We start from the raw sequence: 20557 nt of genomic DNA on the forward strand, positions 1-20557 counted from the left end.
TTTGGGTCAAACACAAATTAAGGTTTACCTAGGGGTGGGATCGGTTTGGCTCGGCTCGGGAATGAGCCTATACCGAGACCGATACCGGAATTTTCGCAGGCATACTGATTGGTCCCGAAACCGATCGATTCGGTACAGTTCGGCTTCAATCGGTTTCAACAGTTGCAGATGGAGATGAAGAGCTGTTTTTCGCTTTGCTTCTGGAGTTGGATCTGACCACGCGCAGGACACCACCACCCCGCCGTCTCCGTCAACCCATACCCATGGCTCACCACGAATCCCAGCAACTCAATCCGAGACAGAACCGCCACAGGAACCGCCATCATGATCTGGTTTTAGCTCGGTTCCGTCAATTTGGTATGCTTTTCATCCATACCGGTGCCGACCCGTTTGCAGAAGTTTCGGTACGGTTCGGATCGGGATTCCGGCGAAACGACTCATCATACCGACCCGATCGGTTTCGGCTCGGATCGGACGGGATCGGTTTCGGGATCTCGGTTTGGAATTCCCAGCCCTAGGTTTACCTGAACAAAAACATATTTAAGCAGATTGGGGCATGATGCAATGGGCCGGGTCACGCATACGAATAAAAGGACTCAGCAGAAGAAATTAGAGAAAAGAAAAAGGAAAACCGCGAAGCGTCTGGACTCTCTGGAATGTGCTTGTCGTGAACAAGGAGGCAAATCCAAATCGAAGATCAAATCGGAAACCCTAAACACGATGGAGAGAAGAGGATCCCGATCCAACGGAATGTTGCCGCTGCTCGCACTCCACGCCGCCAGCGAGTATTACAGGCTCGACAGGAAGCCTCCCGTCACCGCCGCACTCATTGCCGCCAATTCTCTCGTCTACTTACGCCCCGCCTTCCTCGAACCCATTCTCCCTTCCATTCACGACGTCTGGTTCAACCCTCACCTCATCCTCAAGGTAATCCTCAATCCATCACCACCCTTTCGATTTCAAGTTTTCATCTTTACACCCAAAATTCCCAAATTTTCGAATTACATGCGACGTCGTTTTGGTAATTGGGGTTTTGGAAATGAATTGGAATTGTTGTTGAACAGAATAAGGACTTGAAGCGGTTCTTGCTGTCACCGTTTTACCATGTGGGAGAGTCTCATCTGGTTTACAACATGCTCTCGCTTTTATGGAAGGGAATCAAGTTGGAGTCCTCCATGGATAGTGCTGAGTTTGCATCCATGGTTGCTGTGCTACTCGGTATGTCCCAAGGGATCACACTGCTGCTTTCGAAAGCGCTGCTGGTTTTGTTTGACTATGAGAAGGCTTATTATTCCGAATACGCTGTTGGGTTTTCTGGGGTGATATTTGCAATGAAGGTGGTTCTCAATTCGCAGTCCGGAAACTATAGTTATGTTCATGGAATTCCGATGCCGTCGCGTTATGCTGCTTGGGCCGAGTTGGTTCTTATCCAGATGTTGGTGCCTGGTGTGTCTTTCATTGGTCATTTGGGTGGGATGCTTGCCGGGTTTCTGTATCTCCGATTGAGGAGTGCATATTCGGGCTCAGACCCACTTACTTTAGTTCTCAGAGGTGTTACTAATGTACTAGAATTGCCTATGCGGTTTTTAAGAAGAGTGCTTCCATTCAGACGGAGGCAGGTATCTGGTAGAGGGCCGGTTGGTGGGAGTCGTAGAGGAATAGCTTTGGCGGATTGGAGGTGCAGTGCTTGTACATATGAAAACTCTGGTTGGTTGGATGCATGTGAAATGTGTGGCACAAATAGGAATGACAATGGCAATCGCAATCCCATGGCGTCGCATCCTTTGCCACAATATTCGCGTGACCTTACTTTGGAAGAATTAAGGCAGCTAAGGTTGGAAAGATTTGGTAGATGATAGGGTCTTGACTCTGGAGCGTTGCCTCAAGTAGTCAACCCTAGCAGAGGGTGAATAAAATTACAGTCATCATAGGGTCTGTCATCACTGTTGTTATGCTGTTTGTATCAAGTCATTCAGTTGGAAATCTGAACAATCAAGTCATTGTCTTGGACTTATTAGTGTAGCCTACTTGTGTTTGTTCAATTATTATGGTGAACTTTCATTCTTTTAATTGTTGATCACTCGGGAGTCAGAATAGTTATGGTCGCATGGAATGGCCTTGTAGCTCTGTCTTGGGTAACATAATTTCTGCAAAGACAAGAAGTTCCTGTGTAGCAAAACAAGGCTGAAGTCTCACCAAAGCAACATCATCGAACACTTGTACAGTCGAGATTTGGTCAGAAGTTGTAAAACCAGCCAACTTAACAGCATCAGTTGTCGAAAGAGTTTTCAGCTCTTGAATTAGAACAGGAAAATTATGGTTTCTCTGCTGAAATTAAAGTGATGGATTTGGCATGATTTGTACGTCCTTGAGCAATTATTATGAAACAAATTACTTGTGTTTGTAAGAGATAAGAATCGGTAAAGATTGTCTTATTCTTGTTTTTGATATAGTACAGACTCACAGATTATGATTTTTGAACTGGTCAAGGAAGTAGAAAAGGTAAAAAGTGCAGAATATATCGAGACCTTATTAGGATGAATCAGTTTCTACTTGGCGCAAACATAGACGCTCATGATTATTGTATGGCTCTACCTGGCCAACCAAAGTAGATTGAGCACAATGACGAAGGTGGACAAAGACGAATTGAAGGGGAACCTGCATGAACCCTCCTCCCCAGTTGTATGGACAATGTCCTCTGCCTCTGGGGGTTCTTTAGCAATCCCAAGAACAGGATCTCTGCTTCCACTGAGAAAGTATCGTTCTTCAAAAAACGACGTAAATCAACCCGTGGAATGAATTTACTCCAACCATAATGCTCACCGGCAGTGATGAAACATATCTTATCTACAGAAGAAGAATCTGTTAATTGAAGCAAAAAGAAAACAGAACAAAACCTTTATGCATGACTATGACAGCATCATAGTTTCTTCTTGATAGCTATCCATCTTCACTAATACATAACTTACGTGGACCAGATTGATGGCTGGCACGGTTTTGATTTACTATGCGTAAGGAAAACTCTGCATGTACTCTAGTGACAGTAGGCGTTGTTTGTTTATCAGCCAATCCCAAGTAGAGAGAAAGATGAGAATCTTTCCCCTCGCGATTTCCCACGGGATAGAGTACTATAATCCTGCAACATCACATGAACAATACGCAATTTTTTACTTTGGAAACTAAAATTTAACGGAAGTATTACAATTCCAAAAAGTCTTGTCAGCGATACTAATGTGCATTATGTTTTGGTCAATTTGGAGATCTCCCTAGCCTTCTTGTTGCTGTTCTTCTTTGATTATTCCATTCCAGTGTTAGGGAGCTTGTTCCCCTCCCCTATGTCTTGATCTTTTGTCAAAATAAGAAAAAAGAAAAAGATAGCAAGGTTACCAATCTTGGCCTTCAACATTGAATGGTTCTGATTGGTGGCATGGAGCGTTTAACATAGAATAATTTTGAATCTCCCAAACATGCTTGTACATACAAGGGCTCTTTATCCTTGATATACACTCTGCTTGCCCTGTTTTTCTTTCTCCGCAAACAAAGACCTCAGCTCCAAATACACACTTGTCATCAACGAGATATTTATTAGAGGCATCCCTAAATTCTTCGAGAGGGATTAGTTTATCAAAACATACATCGTGCATCGCCCAATGAAAGCACTTTTGCTTGGAAAAAGCATCTGACCGAAGCACACAATACGAAAAAGAAGAAAAGATCAGAAGACAGGCAATATGTAGCTAGCTAGTCTGCATATGAAATCAAAACGTTTATGTACATCAATATATTTGCTAGAGTAAATACAGTACGTACCTTCAAGAACCAAGTACATTCCCTTATTCTGATCAAGCAAAAACAATCTAAAATCAACAGATACTCCCCAACCAGTCTGAAGTGAATCTTCTCCGGCTATGCGCAAGTAGACAGAGATGTGGTCTTCCACATTCTTCTTCTTGTTTCCATTTGGGTACAGCACCAGTTTCCTGTGTCAAATCAAGCATAAACATAAGTAAAAGAGTTCTGTAAACAACGTGTGCAATTCATTGAATGTGTTCATTCAAATTAAAAGCGTAAATGCATTATTGATTCTTGATACACACAAGTTTCGCAGAATATTAATTACCATATGTCCATATGTATCCTCCGGCTTCAAACTCTTTTGATTCATATCCATCGACTCCATGATATTCAGTTAGCAAGGAAAACGATCGACTCTATACTTAGACTGCAATGAGTTGGCAGTGAATCTGAAAGTTCAGACGCCTGCAATGAAATACTATTAAGAACAGTAGGCGATCAAACTGATCAACTGTAGACGTAGAAGTTACTTGAGGTAAATAGGGGGGTTCCAGTACCACAGACAAAGTATATCTTACCGTCTTGGTCCGAGTTAAGGATAGCCATGGCTATCAAACTGACCAACCAACTTCTCAGGTTGGGAAGACGTCGATCAGACTAGGTTTACTGTTGAATCCGTCGAATGTTGAATTCAACAGTACACTGTTTAAGGTATAGGGTACTTTAATACCATTAAATGTCTGTTTTTTTATTTTTTTTTTGCCAACAAGAGTAATCAAGAATTAAGCTTGTAGTAGAATTAGGAGAAACAATGAGGTTTCTTGATTACCAAAGTAACAATTTGGTGTCCTTTGAATTATCTTCACCATATATTCGATGCTAATCCTTTATCGAGCTCATGAACAAAATTCTGCTAATTTGTTGGTTGGGGAAAAAAATTCATTCTTATAAATGCAACCTGATTCTACAAAAATCCTCTAAGTGCTGCAATTTTGGTTCAAGCTACTGGAGACAGAAATGGAGCTAGCGCAAATAAAATAGTATGATACTATGGCAATTGATCAAATAGCATCCTCTTGACAATCCAAGAGTCAAAATCCAACTTCCTTGACATGTTAATTAAGGTGGCTTATGAGTTTATTATGACCCCAAGTTTCTCCTCCCTAGATCATAGCTGGTTTCAGGAATGGCAATAATAATGTCATTCAGTGCAAGGCCTTGCGCTTCGTGAGGGCCTCCTCCAAGTTGTCATCAAAATTTTAAAAAAGTTCCAAGTTGGATGAATGTGACTCCAACGACTTTATCATTATGTAAATGGCAAGTGCAATATCCCTTGAAGGCTCAAGAAGGAACTTTCCCATGCCAGAGCTTTCAAATCATAAGCTAGGCTTGATTCGGGATTGTAAGATCCTGTGTGTGCGACCATGTTATCATGTCGAGCAACCCGCGGGCAAGAGCGTCTCTCTCTAAAAACTAGAGAGAGAAAACAGATCTGAGAAAAACCCATCTCCCTCCCCCTTCTTTCTTGCCCTGATCTTGATCCCTCCGGATCTAGATTGTTGGCTTGACAGTTGGGGGCGGCCTCTAGTGCTCTGGCTTCTCTTTTTCTCTGTTCCTCTTTCTTTCATCAGTTTCTCTTGCTTCTCTCTCACCCCTGTGGTGAACTACACCCATTTTGTGGTGATTTTCAGGTTTATGTCCAGCTCTTGAGGACTTTGTTCCTCCTTTTTCTGGCTTATGTCCAGCACTGGAGGACTTTGTTCCTTCCTTCTTTGCCGATCAACCCAAAAAATTTTCAGATCCAAAAACCTCCATGATTCCCCTCACCCATCACCTCACACCAACTCCCCTGCTTCTACCAATGACCTTCTCCATGAAGGATTTCGTGGCTACTGCTCCAAAGTGATAATCACTTACCGATTGGATTATGGGTGCTCACGCATGGGTGTTCCACCCCCCATTATCCGCTGGTTTTCTTCTCGGTGGCTTTCTCCCCCTCCCGGTTTGAGTCTCTCTGGTGGAGATGCGCGAGTCAGTGTGTGGTTTTGGTTCCTTTCTCTCATCCCCCTTTATGTTGGTTTTGACTGGATTTGCTTTTTGGGTTTGTTCTGGCAACGGCTATTCGGTACTCATCACTTCGATTCAGCACTTCTCGCATCCTCTTGGCTTCTGGTGGCGACTGCAGCGGCTGCTGTACGGAAGCGTTTGGGCGGCGGCAGCTGTGTTTGTGTTTGGAGTTGATGTATTTTAATTTTTTAGGGTTACACTCTGCTGCCTGTCCATGTGGATTATGGTTGAGTTTGTAATTTTCCTTATTTGGTTTATTTGTACTTGGGCTTTGTTTTGGGCTCATTCCATTGAGTTTACTCAGTGGTATTTATTAATGAAGTTTCATTAATTTCCAAAAAAAAAAATGTTATCATGTCGAGCCTCACAACAAGAGGAAATAAGGGATCGGAACCAAACTGCCACTTGTGATCCTAGACTTCATCAATAAGGTGTTCTTGTATTGGTCTATATGGTGTTCATTGGGAACCAAGCTTTCCCCTTCTCATCTATAGCAAAAATTATTTCTTGAGGATCTGATTCCACTTCAAGAAGAGAAGGACTCAACTGTAGTGCTATTCGGAACACGTATTCGATTTGCCAAGATCCCTATTTGGAGAGAAAACAATAGTAAAAGAAATTGGAAATTTAGACGACAACACCAACAATACTAATTCTACTAAAAGCACTATCAACATAGTGAGGTACGAAAACGACGAAATTTCCTCATAAAGCAGGTGGATTTCTGTGTCCTTAATTGCCTCTGGGGGAATGATCTTTTTTTCGAAGTCAGCATGCATCTTTAGCAAGAATCTTAGCAATTGCACGAACAGTGACCTCTGCCTCCACTAGGCAAGTATCGTACTTCAAAAGAGGACTTAAATCACCAAGTGAAATGAATTCAGCCCAACCATGAGTCCGAGAGGCAGTGTTAAAACAGTACTTATCTACAAAAGGAAAGAACGATTCTCTGTTACCGGAAATGAAACAAAAAGAAAACCGAGCAATACCCTTATGCATCACCATGATAGCATTTTGTTAATGATAGTAATCACCCGTAAAGTATAGGTCAATCAATCCTTACCTGAGCGATATCGAATGCTGGCATGATTTCGATCTACAATGCGTAAGGCATACTCTGTAAATACTTTGGTGACATGACTTGTTTTTTCAGCAACCCATTGCAAGTAAACAGACAGATGAGAAGGATCGTTTGTGGTGCTTTTCCTCTTGGGATAGAGTACTATAGCCCTGCAACAATAAGCAATATCTTACTTTTGAAACAAAAATTTACCAAAAGTATATTACAATATCCAAAAGATGGACATGGTTAGCTTGGCTTTTCTGTGATTGTTGCTTCGGGGTTAAATAGGTCTCCCTCCCTTGTTGTTCTTCTTGTTTTTGATTAATATATTAGAATGTTAGGGAGGCTGTTCCTTAATTTCCCCTATAGTCGATTTTCTGTCAAAAGAAAAAAAGAAGGATAATTGGAGATACCAGTTTAGTCCTTCAGCACTGAATTGTTTTGAGTGGTAGAACTGAGCGTTCAACTTTGAAAATTTTTCAAGTTTCCAAACATGCTTGTACATACAAGGGCTCTTTATCCTTGATATACACTCTGCCTGGCCAGTTTTTCTTTCTTTGCAAACAAAGACCTCAGCTCCAAATACACACTTGTCATCGATGAGATATCCATTGGAAACATCAGTAAATTCTTCAAGACGGATTAGCTTATCAAAACCTACATGAAGCAACCCTGCGTGAAAGCACTTCTGCTTTGTAAAAGCATCTGAACAATGCACACAATGTGAAAAAGGAAAAAGAATATCAGAAGACAGGCAATATATGTAGCTAGCTAGTCTGCATATGAAATCAAAACGTTTATGTAAATCAATATATTTGCTAGGGTAAATACAGTACGTACCTTCAAGAACCAAGTACATTCCCTTATTCTGATCAAGCAAAAACAATCTAAAATCAACAGATACTCCCCAACCAGTCTGAAGTGAATCTTCTCCGGCTATGCGCAAGTAGACAGAGATGTGGTCTTCCACATTCTTCTTCTTGTTTCCATTTGGGTACAGCACCAGTTTCCTGTGTCAAATCAAGCATAAACATAAGTAAAAAAGTTATATATATATGTGAACAATGTGTGCAATTGATTGTATGTGTCCATTCAAATATTAGTTGGTTTTAGGGTATAGACTGATGCATTATTGATTCATGACATACACAAGTTTAGCAGAATATTAATTACCATATGTATCCTCCGGCTTCGAACTCTTTTGATTCATATCCACTGACTCCATGATATTCAGCTATCAACGAAAACGACTCTATATTTAGAGTGCAGTGAGTTGGGAGTGAATCTGAAAGTGATCTGAAAACGCCTGCGATGAAATAATATTAAGAATAGCAGGCTATTAAACTGACCAACTATAGACGTAGAAGTTACTGGGTAAATAGGGGGTTCCAGTAACACAGACAAAGTATCTTACCATCTTGGTCCGAGTTAAGGATAGCCATGGCGATCAAGTAGCTTCTCAGGTTGGGAAGGCGTCGAATATCAGACTAGGTTTTCTGTCGAATATTGAATACAACAGTACTTTAATCCAATTCTCAAAAAAAAAAAAACAGTACTTTAATCCCATTAAATCTGTTATTATTATTAATTATTTTTTACGAACAAGAGTGATTGTAGTAGAATTAGGAGAAACAATGAGATTTCTTGATTACCAAGTAACCTAATATTATTAGATGCTAATCCTTATTAACAAAGTAACAATGAGGTGTCATTTGAGTTATCTTCACCATATATTTGATGCTAATCCTTTATCGAGCTCATGAGCAAAGTTATGCTAATTTATTGGTAGATTGGGGAAATTAAACAAATTTATTCTTATAAATGCAACTTCATCCTACAAAAATCCTCTTTAGTGCTGCAACTATTCTTGGTTCAAGCTACTGGAAACAGAACCCTCTCCTGCTCCAAAAGAGTTGTAAGTATGGCATTCGATCAAATTTGACAATCCAGGAGTCTTATGAGTTTATTATATATGATCCCCAACGTTCTCGATCCTCCCTAGCTCATAGCTGGTTTCAGGGATATGGCATCAAAGGTGGATCCAATGAAAACTATGACTCGTGGTTTTTTTCCCCTTTTTTTGATGGACACAAAGAACTTTGGGCCGGGTCAAAACATAGTTGTTCATGCCCATGACCCGAAGACCGACCCGGTACAGAATACCGTCGATATATGATAAGGGGGAAATAGATAGATAACCGTTGTTTCCTCCCAACAACTCGTGTTCTTTTGCACTACTCTACTTGTACTCACCTGTGAGTTCTGAAGCTCAACAAATAAGTCAGAGTGCTAAATATCCATACCCAATTGCCCAAATTATATATATCTAGACCCAGAAATACTGAAATGCTGGGCAAAGCTCCTGCTCCAGTAGTAAACCACCTATGGCCAAAACGCATTGACCCAGAATGGATGGTGGCTCAGCACCACTGCAGGTGTACTGTCCACCCCCATCACATTAGAAAAGGGGGAATAAGTTGCAGTTTGGGTCAGAAAGCCATGGATAACTCCGCTGCTGCTTATGACCTTATGGATGATTTCATTGTATTGGGAGCAACCAAGAATGACTCTTCTGTAGTCCGTGACTCTCCCAAAACCAATACCAGAGGTCCTCTTCTATCTCTCTGCTTTCAATATTTCAGTTCTATTATGGGTTTCAGCTTGTGATTTCTGCTTCACCTCAACTTAAAGTTTGAAACTTTATCTGTTATGCGCTGACATTAGTGAAATGGCTTTTGGTATCTCACATATTAGACCATGTTATCTTGTATTTTACATGAAAGATTTGAACTTGAGGCACTTTGTCCTGATAATGAAGTATTTGTGGAGCACACATACATAATTTGTTTAGTCCTGAGTGTGTGTATATGTTTATTCTGTTGTAACTGTGAGGGAATTGACTCATTGAGCATGTGTTACCATTTACAGATAATGACCGTCAACAGGCGGCAACTACTAGGAGAGTTGCCAAAGTTGGCAGAAGTTTTGGGAGATTGAAAGTGCAAAGAGTGAAATCTGTAGTGGATAAAGCTTCTCGGGTGAAGCGAGACATGGATGAAAGTGAAAATGAACTAGATGTGCAGGATACATCACCATTTATCTCTACAATTGAAGGTATGGGGAAGAAGAAGAAAGCAAATGCCATGAGTCGTGGAGGAAGACTTTCAAATCCTTCCAACTCACATGAGTTTAGGGACGCATTGCGTAAGAAGGAACCAACAGATTACAAGGACAATTCTAGAGTAACTACGAAAGATTTTTTTGAGCCACTCCCAGAGAGTCGGCACAAACCATATATGCGTCAGAAGCCTAACACCATCGTAGATCGACGAAAGGCTTCAGTTTCAAGAAAAGGATGGGGTAGTGGAGGGTCCATACGTGAATCATCAGAGTATCCAGACCTAGACCAACGAAGGAGAGTGTCCAATGATGGTGGCTTTTTCAGTCGAAAATCCTTTAGGGATGTGGGATGCAGTGAGTATATGATTGAATGTCTAAGGAAGCAGCTTTTCCAGCGTCCATCACATATTCAGGTACATCAAAAGACATATGTAAAGCATTTGATTTGGTGGTGCTTTGAAAATGTATGCACTCCAAAAATTGTCCTATATATCCACTTGTAGGTCATCTTGCATTCTTAGAGATACTATAGTAATGGAGGTGTACTTAAATACTCTTAAAATTGGACTTATGGAATTCCATGTACATAAAATAAGCTAACAGTTTGATAGATATATAATGCAATATCTAGCTAATATACTGATATATTAAGAGCATGCTTAGTCAACCTGTAGTTCCTGATATACTGATATAAACAGTTCCCTATACATACACTCGAAACGGTGGCATACTCATAATTAACAATTTATACTTGTACTGCACATCTTGGATCACTGCAGGCCATGGCGTTTGCTCCAGTTGTTGCTGGAAAAACCTCTATTATAGCTGACCAAAGTGGATCTGGCAAAACATTGGCTTATCTTGCTCCTGTCATTCAGCGTTTAAGGGATGAAGAACTTCAAGGACTGAGCAAGTCCTCATCACAGAGTCCTCGATTAGTTGTATTAGTTCCGACTGCGGAATTGGCTTCTCAGGTAGTTACTATCGTCTGCGCTAACAGTTACATTAACTTTTGCCTTTTCTGATCTACATGCTCTTAGTTTTTGTTTTCAGTTGTTACCTCTTCTCAGATGGATTATACCTTTCTAAGTTTCTAGGCATATTAATTTATTGCCAGCTGCTAGATGTTTTACCCTGATCTCTGTGCAAAAGAGTGTTGTACTATTTCCTGTGTGTGTGGGTGTCTGTGTCTCTGTGTGTGGGTGTGTGTGTGTGTGTGTGTGTGTGTGTGTGAACATAACAAACATATGCAAAAGTAGCAAAACAATACAGCAGAAGCACAAACCAGCAAAATAGAGGAAACAAGTACAGCGACCAGAAATAAGAATAAAAATTACTGTATTTATGACCTTTCATTATTACCATTGGCCTTCTGCTTGTGTGTAATAATTATTAGCCTAGCTTAGTTGTTTATGGAAGACAGGAAAAGAATTAGAGAACTAAGATGCAGGAAGGCATTTACCAACCACAAACTTAGTTCTTGACAGAAAAGCTGCTTGGCTAGTATAATTATTTTGTCATGCAGTTTGCATATAAACAGGAAAGGATATGTAGTCTCATTGTATCCTTCTGGTCTTTGAATCATTACTTTAATTAAAATGTAACTTCTGCAGGTTTTGGGTAATTGCCGATCAATATCAAAATTTGGAGTTCCTGTCAGGTCTATGGTTGTAACAGGCGGTCATCGACAGAAAACTCAGCTGGAAAGTTTGCAAGAAGGTGTTGATGTTCTAATTGCAACCCCAGGTCGATTTATATATCTAATTAAGGAGGGCTTCTTGCAATTGTCAAATCTAAGATGGTAAGTCCGTTTCCTTTAACTTTGCATGAACTTTTTGTCATGGTTGTGTGTTGGGGTTTGATTAAATTAAAGCGTCCTTTATATTTTCAATTTCAGTGGTGGTGTGTATCTTCCCTACTCGGCTGTTCTATTGTTTTCTTTTCCGAGAGTTTATAGTTTGTCACTGTTGTTATGAGCAGCTTTGACAACAAGTCTACCAAAACTTCTAGATACAGCATGAGATGAATAACTTCTGGAATGTGTTCTTATAGTCTGTTTTGTCAAGGAGTGATAAAATGTATCTAAAATCTCTGGAGGGAGTTTGAAAACTATGGGCCTTGATTTTGTTGTCTATATTTGTATATTCCTTACCTAGATTGTTTTTCTACTTATATAAATGTACTCATCTTTTCCAGCCAAAAATAAAAAAAGAACAAAGCAAAATTGTTGCTTGAACTGTTATTCCTTGTTATGTTTCTTCTACTTTGACGGGGTAACTCACCTAGTCAGCCAAAATTAATCTAGATATAAGTATATATTATAGTGTACAGGAGTTTCTTGGTGATGCTGTTGAGTTGTCTATATCTAATGTTTGTGGGTGAGTGCGGGTGCGTGCATGTATTTATGCTTGTATATGTCAATTTACCCACATGGCACACAAATATATAATTAGAACTTCTTGTTGCAGTGCTGTGCTGGATGAGGTAGATATACTCTTTAATGATGAGGATTTTGAAGCAGCACTGCAAAGTTTAATCAATTCCGCTCCTGTAACCACACAATATCTTTTTGTCACTGCAACTTTACCACTTGGCATTTACAACAAGTTAGTTGAAGATTTTCCTGATTGTCAAGTGGTCATGGCACCTGGAATGCACCGGATAAGCCCTGGCCTTGAAGAGGTTGGTTTACTAACGTTGTGGATTTTAAACTTTGGTCCTGCTATTTAGGAGGTCAATATGAAAGCTCTTCTTTTATGTTTATTATAGTAATGTGATTGTGTGTAATGTATATCAGTTAGTAAAATCCACCAAGATTATCCCATTGTTTAGCAAATTCCAATAGCAGTGTTGTTAAGAACTTCTTCATCCTACTCAAATTTGATTTGACAATCGTAACTTCTCCCAAATCATACTCTTATTTTATATCAATTTTACTGTGATGCAATAGAAAAATAGAGAGAAGGGTTTCATGCCATGTTATTAACTTACCATAGCTGCATTAGGATATGTTCTCCCTCACTTGATTTAACTTTTTATGTTAGAACTGAAGAGCTTTATATTTACTCCAAAGTTATGGATTTTAATCATCAAGATTCATGTCCAGGTACTTGTAGATTGCAGTGGAGATGATCGGAGTGAAAAATCTCCAGAGATGGCATTCACAAATAAGAAATCTGCTCTTCTACAGCTTGTGGAGGGAAGTCCAGTTCCCAAAACAATAGTCTTTTGTAACAAGGTAAGGTGGGAGGATTTACTTTTGTGGTTTACACCGGTTGTCCCTGTGTGCTATTTACAAGCATTCTGACTTTTGTCCTTTTTAAGGGATAGAAGACATTGAGTTTTGACTCAACTTATCTCACTAGTCATTGAAAAATATTAATTCCAGTTAACTTTGATTCTATTTTGCAGATTGAGACATGCAGAAAAGTTGAGAATGTACTATCACGCTTTGACAGAAGTGGAACTCGTGTTCAGGTTCTACCATTTCATTCTGCTCTGGCTCAAGAATCACGGCTTGCAAACATGAAGGAGTTCACCAATTCTCATTCAGAGAAAGTAGCACAGTTTTTGGTCTGCACTGATAGGTAGTAATCTTTGGTGCAAGCATGATTTCCAACTACTGAACTTTGTTGGCAGATATGAATGGTCTGATTGATATCTGTTCCCTCTAAACTAGTCTTAAAGTTCTAATATCAAGTTGATGTTTACAAAAATATCTGACAGAGCATCACGTGGAATCGACTTTCCTGGTGTGGATCATGTTATACTCTTCGACTTCCCTCGCGATCCAAGTGAGTACGTGCGGCGTGTAGGAAGAACTGCCAGGGGCGCTGGTGGAGTGGGCAAGGCATTCATCTTTGTCGTTGGCAAGCAAGTCTCTCTTGCGCGAAGAATAATGGACAGGAACCAAAAAGGTCACCCAGTGCATGATGTACCAGCTGCGTACGAGCTTTTGTATTAATACCCCCACTGATCTGATTGTAGAATTGATGAGTAAAGAATTGCCAAAGAGCCGACAGATAGTGTCTCTTTCTTTCTGAACCTCATACAATCTTTTTGTAAGCCGACTCTAAATGAAGCATAGTGCAAGGCTGGTCTTGGGAAATATTTACTTCTTATATGATTTAATCTGAGTTTGCTTCTCATCATTTGTTAATAAATACGACACACTATTACACTACTACAGCAAATTGGCTAACTTAACTAAATGCGAGATGTTCATGTCACTTGCTTTGCCACTAGTCTGCTCAACTTCGAAATTGGTATCAACACATCAACACTACATCAATACGCATAAAATCTTCATTGTTTTGCTTGAAATTTATCGGGTGATGTTGAAAACGAATGAACTTGTTAACTCGCTAAATTTGTTCCAAGTGGTCAACCGAACGAGAAATTTGGCTAATGTCACAAATTACATGAGAACTTCTACCATATTTCTGAATATGTGATGTAATTAACCGTTGAATCAGCTTCTCTATCTAAAATAAATAAATAATAAAACGAGAACTTCTACCATACTCCGGAGTATGTGATGTTTTGAATATGATCGACCGTTAAATTTATTTTTCTATTAATATAATTCTTAAGAAGGCTCGAAGCACCATTCTCTGAAACATGATAGAGTATAACCAATTTCTTATTTTGGCAACTCTTTTTCTTTTCTGTTATCCTAAAAAAAAAAAAAAGAAGAAAAAAGAAAGAAAGTGGGTAATGTTCAAAACGGAAGCGTTTCTGGGTGGATAAGGTGGCAAATAAAAGAAAGGGGATTGAGTTTAGAAATAGAGAGAGGGAGGGAGTGTGAGAGTGAGAAACAGAAGGATAGAGAGATAGGAGAAAATGTCAGCGTCTCTTTCGTTCATTGGGTCTTCACAACAGCTATGGATGGGTCCCAAGTTTGTAGGAGTATCCGCTCCCAGGCCTCAATCTCAGTCTCTAGTTATCGAAGCCAAGGCCACTACCAAAAGAGAAGACAGGACCGCTCGCCATACTCGTATCAGAAAGAAGGTAACAACCATCTCCCTCCTTTCTTATCATACCCAATTTCTCAAATTTGGTTGCTTTCACCTACAATGCATATTGGTTAGTTTTATTTACCACACAATTTCAACCCAGATAAGTTATCCTCCTTTAGATTACGAAAGTTTGGAACTTTTCCTTATCTTTGAGTAATGGGTAAAGCCCCTTCTTAGCTTACAAGAACAGAGAGATGGGTGTTCAATTTTATATGTGATGTCAAAATTTTACATGTACATGAACTGGGTTAGCCTGTTTTGGTTTTGATTAGAAGAATTTACAGTTTAGAGAGAGTAAACATATATTTGTTGTTTAGTGATACTAGTATGCTTGGCATTAGCAGGCACCTCAGTTGATTGGACAAGCTCCTTTGAGGTCTCGGCGTTAGGTGGTTTGGAAATTTTAGTGTGTTTCCTCAAAGGCTCAGAGCCAAAGTCTGAAGCTTTAATTGGTTCTCTTTTGCGTTAGACTATGCTAGTGAACAAGAAAAATGGTTCATCTTGAGAACATCTGTTTGCTTTGCTTGGTTTTGGAGTCTCTGAATTCCTGCGGTCCTTATGCTTCAGTCCTCCTCATTCGGTTGGAAGGTATTTGCTGAAAATGAGAGTTGCTGGTTCTGATGATGGATGGCTCATTTCTTGGTTTTTCAGGTTGAAGGAACTACCGAAAGGCCAAGACTATGTGTCTTCCGCTCCAACAAGCATCTCTATGTCCAAGTGATTGATGATACCAAGATGCATACACTTGCTTCAGCTTCAACAATGCAGAAGCCCATCTCTGAGGAGTTTGACTTCACTTCTGGTCCAACCATTGTAAGTTCACGGATAACAATTGAAAGGCCTGTTTAGCATTGATGCTACACTGTGTGGTTCATGTGTATTAAGCTTCATTCCGATATACATATCTTTATGGCAGTGGTCAACACGTATGTTTACCCTTGATTTTTATTGCCTAGTTAAACTGTTGCATTGATCAACTTGCAAGCTCCTTTTGTCACTTGTCTTTTAATGTTTAATCTTTCTGTAAAATTGTAAATAGACAAATGATTATAGTAACAACAACATTTGGTGAAGTTTTATCATTCAGTCTAGATATTGATTGGTTGGTTGCTGATTTTGTACATTTACCTTCTATTCATTATAGCTATTCGATAAGCCCTGATCAGTTCATGCTTTCTGGCATCAGGAAGTAGCAAAGAAGGTGGGAGAAGTCATTGCAAAGTCATGTTTGGAGAAAGGGATCACAAAGGTAGCCTTCGACCGAGGTGGCTATCCATATCATGGACGTGTGGAAGCCCTTGCTACTGCTGCTAGGGAGAATGGCCTTCAATTCTGAAACCTAGGTGGGAAATTATTTCATTTCGAATTGTTGTACCATCTTATTTCCTTTAACTTTTATAAAATCTTGGGATGGAAGAATGTATCATTTTGTAAACAGAGTTGTTGCTCTTTCCTAGTTAATTGAAGTTGAAGATTTGACATTTTTTTTTTCTTTTCAGAAATATGAATTGCATTAATAAGCAATCTAGATAGTTATATAAGAAATAAGTACACGGGGCCATTGTGGCCCTTCCTCAACCCAAATTTGAAATGCAGGAAACAAAAATAGCTAAAGTGTGTGCTACCTAATTACATCTCCTAGAGCTACTGTACATATAACTAAAGAGAAAAAGTGGAAGAGATTTCGCACTTCTTCAACCAAAGCACCTTCAATCGACCAATTTATATTTGCTGCATTCAAATCATTAATCACTCCCAAAGTATCCATTTCCAGAATTATTTGTGTTGATTGAAGACCTGTTTGGATAATAGTCTGAATGCCCAAGACGCATATGGTTTGGTAGCTTTTACAGAAAAACCACCCTTCATCCCTTTTGAAACTGCAATCATTAAATCATCATTTTCATTAAGGAGGACTGCTCCTAATCCTCTCAAATCAAGTACATCATTTACAACACCATCCACATTCAGTTTCAGAAAAGGAAAAGAAGGTCGTGTCCATCTAACCTGAGCAGTTGGTCTACTAGCAGGGTAGCTAGGTTGTAGTTGTTTCTCCAAAAAATCTTGCTGCAAATGAAGAGCTTGAGCACAAAGGAAGTGAGGGCTGACTAGTTTGTGGTTGAAAATTGCATCATTACGAGCCTGCCAAATCCTTCTACATATTAAAGTCACCAAACCCAATTCATTCGAAGTAAGAACTGATGTTGCAAATCTGAACAGGTTTTTGAAAGTCCCAAAATGTCCGCTGCCCACTGCACTCTTGAAAGGAGTAAGCTTCCAAACCTCCTTAGCCTTTGAACAAGACCAAAAGGCATGTAGAATAGTCTCCTCTTCTCCTTGGCACCTAGAACAAACTGAAGAAACAAGAAGATGTCTACAGTGTAGCAACAAAGCTGTTGGCAAGATGAAATAGGGAATGCTGTTGGTTATTTCATCTCATTTTGATGACCCATCTTACAGTTTAAATTTAGCAGTATCATTTGCTAACAGATCAGAACATAAAGGACTTTTAGTTTGTTAGAGCTACGGACAGTACGGAGCTGATAAGCAAGAAAATTCTTGCATATAACTAGAGAGAATTGATTTGTTCTTTGTTTGTGGCTGCATTTGTGAAAAGGTAAGAGTTTGTTAGCTTATTTGTTCCTTGCTACTTTACAGCCTTTTCTGTGTGTAGTCAACAAAATTTTGTTATAAAATTCAAATGTTGAGTAAAATTTATACATAGGAAAGGAAGAAGGAATAAGACCAAACCAGACCATAACCAAAGCAGAGAAACCGATGGACATGTGTAGTCCTACTTTCTATTATTAAGTTGGTTAGTTGTATCTAAACTCTCCATCCATGCTGTACTGCTAGCCTTGTGTTCATCCACAGTCCATACATTAAGAGATCCCAAAATTACAGTTGGTTATGCTTTTGGTGCTCTCATATACATGTAATAGAACAGGAAGAACATAATTATGAGGTTCTGAGATAATTTTCGTATCGATTATTGTGTGCATCTCAATTAATAAAGTCGGTCTCAAAATGGCGCCCGCCCCGCAGCCAGCGACCACCCCACCCATGAAGGCCACTTCGAATGGATCATTTCAGGGCGAAAATCCACTTGATTACACTCTTCCCTTACTCGTCGTCCAGATCATCTTGGTCGTGGTGTTCACCAGGTTTCTTGCATATCTTCTAAAACCTCTCCGGCAACCCCGAGTCATAGCCGAAGTTATAGTAAGAGCCTCTTCTTTTCCATTCATTTAAAAAACAATCATTTTTTCTTTTTCATCAACATTTCTAGCACAAAGTGTTTTACAAAACTCTGACATCGCTGTGCTGCATTCACCAAATTTGTTCATTATGGCATTTTGTATCTAACTCCTCGCTTTTTCCTAATGCTCACTCAATTTGTTTATACCACATCAGTTTTTGAATCAATTTTTTTATGCATCCGTGCATCAGTTGGTAAACAAATTCAATGAATGCATGGCGGATGTCTGCTGGGCCCTCCGCATTCAGGAGGAGCAAGACCTTTCTACACACGATTTTCCCGCCAAAAGGCATGACCATGCTAGATACGGTAGCCAACATCAGTCTCTATTTCTTCTTCTTCCTCGTCGGCCTCGAGCTCGACATTGACGCCATCGGCCACACCGGAAAGAAGTCCCTCGGCATCGCCCTCTGCGAGATTACCCTCCCCTTCGTCCTCGGCATCGGCACCTCCGAAGCCCTACTCGCCACCGTCTCGAAAGGCATGAAACAAGGCCCCTTCCTCGTCTTCAACGGCGTCGCCCTCTCCATCACTGCCTTCCCCGTCCTGGCCCGCATCCTCGCTGAGCTCAAGCTCCTCACCACCGATGTCGGCCGCATACCGCATTGCCATGTTCATACATCGACCAGAATTAGAAGCAAGAGTTGAGGCCACAGCAAGAACGTGCACCTTGAATCAGAAGGGTGGCCCTTTATTGCAGGACCTCGATCTTGCTTAATTAGTTTTGGCAGCATTTACACCTAACAAAGTACTGGTACTGTACGTTAAGACAAAAAATTCCTAAAACAAATATGCAAGCTCGTAAATTTTTATCCAAGGCATACATGCCCTAATTATGAACAAGTTGAACGTTTGTTGCATCTAGTTATGTTTGAGTTGTGTTTAGACCTTGAGCACTTGCATACATGGATGTACTGCATACATTTGATCTCGTGGGCCTTTTGCTGATCAGATAAGAAGTTTGAGAATTTCACATTAGTTATTGTCAATGAAAACAACAATTTCCAATATATAGAAGAAATTATGATTTCCTCAAACATGAAGGGGTACGTAATGATATAACCTTGTCTACAAGAATTAGGCTTCACTACAATTAGAAAGCCAAGAACGAGCATATAGTGATCGAAGTGCTAATATGCAGGAAATGATTACAAGTCCTAAGATAATGTCCAAAATCATGCATGTTACTTTCTGTGGATCTCAAGTCTGAGATTTTCTTCAGACATCAAAGAAAACTAGAAAAGTAATTCAGTCAATTACAAGATAATATTTGCAGTGGAAAAGGGGAGGACAACTAGTCAACGAGAGAAACTTATAATTTGAATCCTTGTGTATGTTTTCTTTATTTCGTATACATGTTGAATACAGTATCTGCATGGACAAGTAAGCTATACCAGATAAACTCCCCAAGCTTTCAATGCTTTGGACAACCAGCTGGTATCTGGTGTTGTGCGTGGTTCCATCTCTTTGTAATGAATACAAACTAGTCCTCTTTCTTTGTTAGTAATGGAAAAGGATTATGAAAATCTTCCATGCCATTTGATTACCAAGCAAGACACGTAGTCAAGAGTAGTGAGTAGTCATGTGTGAGTTTTGCCAGGAGATGAAAAGTCTAAAGGTCATTTATTTACCCTACCGATAACACCTCCTATTACTCGTCGAAAGCAATTGGTGTTAAACCATCCAATTGCTTGTCGATCAGTTATTCGATCATATAGCTCAAGTGTCTGAATGGTTTGTGAACAGAGGACTGTGACCAAAGACAAGTAACAACACAAAGAGAATGTAACTAATACAAACAAGAACACTTCACCGAATTGTGAATTTTGATATTTAAAACCACTGCTTAGAGACATTACAGGAAGAAGAAATGAACATCCACCAATAATTTCTCCTTGTGCATGTCTTATATTATCTATTAATTAATTCATAAGGGCAATGATACGGGGCCTCAATGAGGCTTAAGATTTGTAACCTTAAATCCTAGGTGTTATGCCATATAATCAATGGCTTCAAGTTGAACCTCAACCTCTATTACTGCTTCTTGTTGTATCTCAACAAATTCGTTCTCTTCATCAACGAATCCATGAATAAAAAAATTAAAAAAATTGATCGAATTTTGTTGAAGCAAAAGGTTTATAGTATAATAAAAAATGAACGAACAATTGACCAAAATAAAAATGAATAAGTGTGATATCATTGCATGTTTTCTGGATTTGAGAGATTTTGGTGTTA

At 39.6% G+C, this 20557-nt stretch overlaps 5 protein-coding genes across 5 annotated transcripts; 4 read left to right on the forward strand and 1 right to left on the reverse strand.

Annotated features, from left to right (window-relative positions):
- The first annotated feature begins 549 nt into the window (after window positions 1–549).
- LOC112197526 (rhomboid-like protein 14, mitochondrial) lies at window positions 550–2407 on the forward strand. The gene is made up of 2 exons (XM_024338251.2): window positions 550–927; window positions 1065–2407. The coding sequence occupies exons 1-2, from the start codon at window positions 565–567 to the stop codon at window positions 1854–1856; spliced, it is 1155 nt and encodes a 384-aa protein (XP_024194019.2). The 5' UTR covers window positions 550–564; the 3' UTR covers window positions 1857–2407.
- Window positions 2408–7084: 4677 nt separating this feature from the next.
- On the reverse strand, window positions 7085–8367 carry LOC112199542 (ubiquitin C-terminal hydrolase 12). The gene is made up of 5 exons (XM_040518794.1): window positions 8340–8367; window positions 8099–8231; window positions 7766–7935; window positions 7433–7630; window positions 7085–7092 (listed from the first exon to the last, which is right to left on the reverse strand). The coding sequence occupies exons 1-5, from the start codon at window positions 8365–8367 to the stop codon at window positions 7085–7087; spliced, it is 537 nt and encodes a 178-aa protein (XP_040374728.1).
- Window positions 8368–9143: 776 nt separating this feature from the next.
- Window positions 9144–14171, forward strand: LOC112198553 (DEAD-box ATP-dependent RNA helicase 50). The gene is made up of 8 exons (XM_024339703.2): window positions 9144–9533; window positions 9854–10458; window positions 10825–11019; window positions 11659–11846; window positions 12514–12727; window positions 13152–13283; window positions 13457–13632; window positions 13772–14171. Exons 1-8 carry the CDS (start codon window positions 9272–9274, stop codon window positions 14007–14009), a joined length of 2010 nt encoding a protein of 669 aa, XP_024195471.1. The 5' UTR covers window positions 9144–9271; the 3' UTR covers window positions 14010–14171.
- A 638-nt stretch (window positions 14172–14809) lies between these two features.
- Window positions 14810–16546, forward strand: LOC112198554 (50S ribosomal protein L18, chloroplastic). Its single transcript, XM_024339704.2, has 3 exons — window positions 14810–15055; window positions 15715–15876; window positions 16250–16546. The coding sequence occupies exons 1-3, from the start codon at window positions 14888–14890 to the stop codon at window positions 16397–16399; spliced, it is 480 nt and encodes a 159-aa protein (XP_024195472.1). The 5' UTR covers window positions 14810–14887; the 3' UTR covers window positions 16400–16546.
- A 1470-nt stretch (window positions 16547–18016) lies between these two features.
- Window positions 18017–19189, forward strand: LOC121052635 (cation/H(+) antiporter 19). Its single transcript, XM_040517983.1, has 3 exons — window positions 18017–18285; window positions 18540–18610; window positions 18646–19189. The coding sequence occupies exons 1-3, from the start codon at window positions 18091–18093 to the stop codon at window positions 18968–18970; spliced, it is 591 nt and encodes a 196-aa protein (XP_040373917.1). The 5' UTR covers window positions 18017–18090; the 3' UTR covers window positions 18971–19189.
- Window positions 19190–20557: the final 1368 nt, after the last annotated feature.

Source organism: Rosa chinensis, chromosome 4 (genome assembly GCF_002994745.2).
Source record: "Rosa chinensis cultivar Old Blush chromosome 4, RchiOBHm-V2, whole genome shotgun sequence".
Classification (NCBI taxonomy): Eukaryota; Viridiplantae; Streptophyta; class Magnoliopsida; order Rosales; family Rosaceae; genus Rosa; species Rosa chinensis.

Bases quoted from the DNA above. Each gene is read 5' to 3' on its own strand.
- LOC112197526 (XM_024338251.2), top strand. From the start codon at position 565: ATGGGCCGGGTCACGCATACGAATAAAAGGACTCAGCAGAAGAAATTA. The intron at 928-1,064 runs GTAATCCTCAAT...GTTGTTGAACAG, and splicing joins ACCCTCACCTCATCCTCAAG to AATAAGGACTTGAAGCGGTT.
- LOC112199542 (XM_040518794.1), bottom strand. From the start codon at position 8,367: ATGGCTATCCTTAACTCGGACCAAGATG. The intron at 8,232-8,339 runs GTAAGATACTTT...ATTTCATCGCAG, and splicing joins CCTTAACTCGGACCAAGATG to GCGTTTTCAGATCACTTTCA. The intron at 7,631-7,765 runs GTACGTACTGTA...TGCATTGTTCAG, and splicing joins AATGTACTTGGTTCTTGAAG to ATGCTTTTACAAAGCAGAAG.
- LOC112198553 (XM_024339703.2), top strand. From the start codon at position 9,272: ATGCTGGGCAAAGCTCCTGCTCCAGTAGTAAACCACCTATGGCCAAAA. The intron at 9,534-9,853 runs GTCCTCTTCTAT...TACCATTTACAG, and splicing joins TCCCAAAACCAATACCAGAG to ATAATGACCGTCAACAGGCG. The intron at 12,728-13,151 runs GTTGGTTTACTA...ATTCATGTCCAG, and splicing joins TAAGCCCTGGCCTTGAAGAG to GTACTTGTAGATTGCAGTGG.
- LOC112198554 (XM_024339704.2), top strand. From the start codon at position 14,888: ATGTCAGCGTCTCTTTCGTTCATTGGGTCTTCACAACAGCTATGGATG. The intron at 15,056-15,714 runs GTAACAACCATC...TTGGTTTTTCAG, and splicing joins ATACTCGTATCAGAAAGAAG to GTTGAAGGAACTACCGAAAG. The intron at 15,877-16,249 runs GTAAGTTCACGG...TTCTGGCATCAG, and splicing joins TCACTTCTGGTCCAACCATT to GAAGTAGCAAAGAAGGTGGG.
- LOC121052635 (XM_040517983.1), top strand. From the start codon at position 18,091: ATGGCGCCCGCCCCGCAGCCAGCGACCACCCCACCCATGAAGGCCACT. The intron at 18,286-18,539 runs GTAAGAGCCTCT...CAATGAATGCAT, and splicing joins GAGTCATAGCCGAAGTTATA to GGCGGATGTCTGCTGGGCCC. The intron at 18,611-18,645 runs GGCATGACCATG...AGCCAACATCAG, and splicing joins ACACGATTTTCCCGCCAAAA to TCTCTATTTCTTCTTCTTCC.